General features: G+C 46.0%; 1 protein-coding gene across 1 annotated transcript in view; it reads right to left on the bottom strand.

The window, feature by feature from the left end:
* LOC106820849 (leucine-rich repeat-containing G-protein coupled receptor 5-like) overlaps window positions 1-5,104 on the bottom strand; it is a 150,984-nt gene extending 145,880 nt beyond the window's left edge. The window contains exons 1-2 of the mRNA XM_014825445.1: window positions 4,919-5,104; window positions 3,635-3,723 (exon numbers count right to left, since the gene is read on the bottom strand). Of these exons, the coding sequence (XP_014680931.1) occupies window positions 3,635-3,723; window positions 4,919-5,104 (275 nt within the window). The remainder of the gene's footprint in view (window positions 1-3,634; window positions 3,724-4,918) is intronic.
* Window positions 5,105-6,594: the final 1,490 nt, after the last annotated feature.

The raw sequence follows: 6,594 nt of genomic DNA, 5'->3' as shown, positions 1-6,594 counted from the left end.
GTTAGCCTGACCAGGTTTTACGACTGTTTCACGTTGCCGGAGTGCCACGTAGTTAAAAGCGAGAAGGCAACTTGTGGCTAGCCTGTTCGTGTGCTTTCAACGTAACCGAAATCTAATTACACACACGCGCGCGCGCACGCACCCACGTACGCACGCACGCACGCACACATACACACACACGCACGCACACACACATACACACACACACGCACGCACACACACACATACACACACACACACACACACACACACACACACACACACACACACACACACACACACACACACACACACACACACACAGCACGCCCGAGACACACACACACACACACACACACACAACACACACGCCTGCCGCCGCGCGCGCGCGCACAAATCAATTATGATAATGTTATAATTTGTCTAGATTCTAATAATCTTACACAATATTTAGCCATAAGTCACATCAACACCATCGGGTCTATAATCTGGCCGAAATGTCACGAATAAACCTGAGCGACCACTGCGCAGATCAACTAGACGCGCCGAGAGCTTTGTACAGCGAGTTGCTTCAATATTTCGCAGGCAGTTCATTTTCCAGCTATCCTTGTTGTTTGTCCTATATTCATCTACTGGTTATCCGCACTAACCGAGCTTCCACTGCTTTAAAAGTATCAATTTAAACGTGAGTTTTCACAATAAACAAACAAAATCCGGAGTCAAAAATGTCATGTGGACAAAGTCAAGTAGAATATTGTTGTTGTTGTTGTTGTTGGTGGTGTCGGTGGTGTTGTTGTTGTTGTTAGTGGTGGTGTATGTTGTTGTTGTTGTTGTTGTTGTGGCTGCTGATGGGGCTGATGCCTACTGTTGTTGTTGTCTATCGGAATAGTGTATCCTGGAGATTATACTATTGCTTATTATTTTAATGAAATTCTTTGCTAACGTGTGTGAGTCATTTCTTTCTATTGTTATCTGTTACTTGTTAATGATATTATCAATATTATATATGATTATATTATATTATATATTCAAATGTTTATCTTGGTTAATGATATTCACACTGGGTTACGCTCGTTTAAATACATCACAGGAAGGCTTGTTAGAAGCATGTTTTGCTTAGAACCATTCCGATAATGGGGGCCCAGAGTAAATCCATAGGTCGCGTATGCATCACGAGACGATATGGCCACTTATGCTCGTTATCTAGTGATGGGCAAAGTGAAGCAACTAACCGTTCCATTCAAAATGTCCGATATCGCTCATTGGATTTTCCGCATGCATGTGACTGTAATTGCATACGGATTTACGGCAATATAAACGCGGTTTACACGGGTGAACAATATCTCTATAGTGTTTTCACGGCGAAATAAAATCAAATAAAGGATATACAGCAAGTCCTCGATTGCCATGCGTTCGTTTATTTTAATCTGAAGCAAAGAGGAAAGAAATAAAATTTGGTCTGGATGTGGCATGTAATGTAGGCCGCATGTTAGTAGCGTGTGGCAAATCATATACGTCTTCTCTATCGAAACATATCTCACTCAATCTGCTTCAGATCACCAACGCAAACTCTTAAAGTTTTCGTGTTTACAGTTAACGCACTCGTCTAAGTCGTGAGTTATAAGGTCACTACTTGCCGTTGCATGAGACGTATTTACTTGATCAGAGCGCAAACAACCTTCGTAATGCATTGCGTATTGCTGGCTCGCTCATTTTTACATAGCCCAGCTTCGCCGCGATTACACAAACACGCACACACACAACACACACAGCACAACACGACAACACAACCACACACACAACACATGCACACGACACACACACACACAAGCACACACACACACACACCACACAGTAAATGCACACAACAACACGACACATACACCACACATGCACGACGGACACTGCACACACACACACACACACCACCCATCCCACACCGCCGGTCGTTGTCACACACCCACGCACTGTCGACACACAGTTCACACACATCACACACATCGTGGACACTACACACATCCACACAACACGCACGCACACACACACACACAACACACACCACACACACTCCACACTCTGTACGTTTTTTCCCATACCATAGCACACACACACATTTTTGGTTCACGCACATACTAACCACACAATCGAACGGCAACACTTGGCCCGACACGCACACACACACACATCACACACACACACAGCACGTGCCGCGACTGCACAACACACTCACACACACACACCACACACACACCACTTAGCTGCTTTAGTGACGCTTAGATTGTCAGCCACGAGAAGGTGTTTCGGCCATTATGTTCACTTACCCGCTAATGTCTGAAAATGCTTGGCAAGTAACAGCAATGTTGAAATTTAGCTTCTAGTTTTCTGCTTTTATTCCGACCGCAAGTGCTCACTTAGCTTAATTGAGATTGTTTTCCAACAGTGTCGTGTGGTGTACTGTGTGTGTGTGTGTGTGTGTGTGTGTTGTGTGTGTGTGTTTGTGTGTGTCTGTGAGATGTGCTAGTTGTGTGTTATGTGTTGTGTTTGCGTGCTGTGTGCATGTGTCGTATGTGTGTACGTGTGTACTGGGTGTGACGTGTGCGGTGTGTGTGGTACGTACTCTGTGCGTGCGCTGTGTGTGCGTGTGTCGTGTGCGTGCGTGCGTGTGTTGTGTGCGTGTCGTGCGTGTGGTGCTGCTGTGTATGTATGTAGTATGTAATGTCTATGTATGTATGTATGTATGTTGCTACTAGTATGTATGTATGTATGTAATGTTGTGATAGTATGAGCGTACGTACGTACGTATGTATGTATGTATGTATGTATGTATGTATGTATGTATGTAGGTGTATTAGTTATTGTATGTATGTATGTAATGTATGTAATGAGTATGTATGTAGTATGTAGTATGTATGTATGGTATTGTATGTATGTATGGTACTTATTTATCGTATGTATGTATGTATGTATGTATATATATAGAGTGGGTGCTGTGTTGTGTGGTGTGTGGTGTGTGTTGTTGTGTGTGCTGTGATATGTGCGTGTGTGCGGTGTGTGCGTGTGTGCGTGTGTGTGCTGTGTGTGTGTGTGTGTGTGTGGTGTGTCGCGCGCCGCGCGCCCGTGTGTGTGTTTGTATGTGTGTGTGTTGTGTTGCGGCGTGTGTGTGTGTGGGACTTGTGTAGTGTGTTGTGTGTGTGTGTGTGTTGTGTCGGTGTGTGGTGTGTGTGTGGTGTGCTGTGTGTGCGATTTGCGTATGCTGTGTTGTTTGTTGCACGTCGTGTGTGCGGTACTGTACTTACACGACGTTGTGCGGGGTGTACAAGTAAGTGCCGTAGACAGACTAATAGTCCCTTAACTCGGGCAAACTATAGAGTGACATGCACACGGCACATTTCATTCGACCGCTGCGCTTTCTGCTAAGGACAAATCTACTAGCGCGCGTGAAGAACATCTCGATACAGTGATTGGCATGGCCGCGAGGACACACGCGACGCACACACCAGCACACGCCCACACACACACGCACACAGCACGCACACACACACACACACACACACACACACACACACACACACACGCGCGCGCACACACACACACACACACACACACACACACACACACGTCCTCCGCACGACTGTAGCCGGTATCGTGTACTTACAGTGAAAGGCAGAGCGGCAGAAGACTGAGCACCATCATCAACGACGCCATCGTCCGCCTGGCGACACCGCGACACGTCGTCGTCGTCATCTTGAAACGAGATGCGTCACGCTCTTGATGTATAAATAAATAATTAATAAACCAATAAACCAATAAATCAATAAATAAAAGAATAATTAAATTTAAAAAAAATAGATGAAAGCCGTCCTTCGCGCTGGTCAGCACTGCTAAACGCGCATGATTACGCAACAACGATGCTCGAGGATGAACGAGGATGGCTTAGCACAGTGCCGCAAGTTTCTGACGCTCCGGCAGTCAAAGCAGTCATTGAGAGTCGAGTGCTGCCGGCGCATATCGGCACTGGCGGCTCTCCTCACCGTAACGCGTCATCAACACGACTGCGGGCGACGAACGAACGTTGCGGCGTCTGCAGCGACTGATGGACGGAGAGCCGTAATCTGTCGGCAGCTGGAGCCGACGATAATTCTCGAGTAATTGCGAGAAACCCGCGCGCTATGAGCCGATCTCCTCTGGAACTGCTGCTTCAGCCGCTGTCTCGCGAATTCCAGTCATGCAAGCGCCTTCATGAATACCCTCCCGATATCCAGAGATGCGATGTTCGCGTCTAATACCCGACGGGTGTCATCATTCGAACAGCATATATGAAGTCCTAGGCCTCCTGCGCTCGTTCGTGGGTTCGCCGGGGAAAGTGAATCGATACAGAGCGCAAAGCTTGTGCGTTCGTCCGCACGCGTCTGCTGCTGCTGCTGCTACTTCTGCTGCTGCTGCTACTGCTGCTGCTGCTGTCGCTATTGCTGCTGCTGCTGCTACTACCACTGCTGCTACTACCACTGCTGCTGCTGCTGCTGATACTGTTGTTGCTGTTGCTGCTGCTGCTACTGCTGCTACCGCGGCTAATGATGCTGCTGCTGTTGCTGGCTGCTGCTGCTTCTGCTGAACGCACACTGCCAGCTACCACCGGTTGTTCTGTGAGCACTAGTTGATCGATGATGACGATAGGTGCGCAGTTCAACCACGGCGCGCGCCGCAGCGCCGCCGACAGCATGCGTGCGCAATAACCCTGTCACGCCCGCGCGACAACTCGCCTCTTCTCGCATGACGAAACGTAGGTTAAGTTGGAGGCCTACACTTTATTTATAGCGAAGTACGTATAAGTAGATCCCGTGGGAGCACACCGCGTATTTATGGCGCGTCGCGTCTTGGTCGTCATTATACGTCATGTGGCAGCAGTTAACTATTACGTATATATATATACGATAAATACCGCGATATCGTCATCGTCGCCATAGTCATCGTCATCATCGTCGTCGTTGATTTCGTCACGGTCGATGTCGTCATCGTCGTCGTTGATTTCGTCACGGTCGATGTCGTCATCGTCGTCTTTATCGTCGTTGAAGATCGTGAAGCTGGCCGAGATGATTGCGTCGCGCGTCCGTAACGTGCATTGCATTTAATTAAAAACGATCGTGAAGGCGATAGAGCATAATATCGTAAAAATTATTGATCGACTAATTTCGTTTCCGCGCTATGACGCAATTCTATATTTTCTCGCCTACGTTCAGCTGCTATATATGCGAACCATCGTGCGCCTTCGTTAAACATGTAAATATTATCGTATTGCATGCAGCGCGGCTACGCAATGGCTGTATAAGCACTGTTGATTTCACACGGCGAGCAGCTACGAGCGAGACGTGGCGTGCCGGTATGTTCGGTCCTTTTTTCGCGAGAAACCGAATGATCGCGAATTGCACCTGCATTCTGGGTTCTAATTGCTACTGTTGCGTTTATCGGAATTCTCGCATTTATGAGTCCGGCGAGCGTGATCGATAGCGTAGTATATAATAGTCAGCGGCTGCAATTCACTGCGATCAAGCGTATATACAGCGATATTGATCTGTCCGTATATCCTTCTTTACCACGGCCGTGCTAATAAGCGCGCGAGATAAACTCGAATGAAGTCATAATTATTAGAACCGCGAGGTTCAAGCTGCACTGGCGGATCGTGTGTCGGTGCGCGGGGGGGGGGGGGAGGGGGCAGTGAAATACGGCTGTAGTATATATCTATATATCTATATAAGTCTGGATGCTTGAGTCTATATACCAGTTGTCGGTAGAGTGCTCGATGCGTTAAGTTGCAGAGCGTAATAAATATTGTATTCTGTAGATAAATTAAAGACAAGACATCACTTTTAGCTGTTACTCCGAGTTTCACGCTTGCGCGATTATCAGACAGACTTTAATGAATATAATTCTTAAATGAATTATTCATGATTCTTCATTAAAGTCTGTCTGATGATCGCGCAAGCGTGAAACTCGGATTAACAGCTAAAAGTGATGCCTTGTCTTTAATTTATCTACAGACTACAATTTATATATATATATATATATATATATATACTATATATTATATATTATATTATATATATATTATATATGAAGAACAGCTTATTTGCAAAACTGCCTATGTCCATTTTTTTCAAAAATGAGTTTAAACCACCAATGTATAGTATGTGAACATAGGTAAGGTACTCGTCATCACAAATCTCAGATCACGGCAGGGAGCCGTGTTGTGGTCGCAATGGAATAGCTTATATAGCTACCTAGTCGACAACAAGACCAATATTTCACAAACATGCCTATCTGCGTGTTCGTGATATATATTGTAAGATAAGAATAACCTAAATAAGCCTATAACGCAAGGAAATGACGCTCATACATGTGCGTCAGACTCAGTTAGATGGCCTTTGCGAGGGTATAGCATACTGAACAGTATAGGGCTTGCCAGGGGTTCACTCAGGATATTACTTGGTACGCGTGCTGGTCAAAGCATCTCAAAATTGGATCCTAAATGGCGTATTCAGCGGTAGCAAATTTCACCCCTTATTGGCGTAAGATAATGTAAATCTTACTAAACTACACTAAAACGGACCCCTAAAATGG

This window comes from Priapulus caudatus, unplaced genomic scaffold (assembly GCF_000485595.1).
Source record: "Priapulus caudatus unplaced genomic scaffold, Priapulus_caudatus-5.0.1 Scaffold3, whole genome shotgun sequence".
NCBI lineage: Eukaryota > Metazoa > Priapulida > Priapulimorpha > Priapulimorphida > Priapulidae > Priapulus > Priapulus caudatus.
Note: the sequence above shows the minus strand (reverse complement) of the source record. Positions and strands in the feature narration are given on the sequence as shown.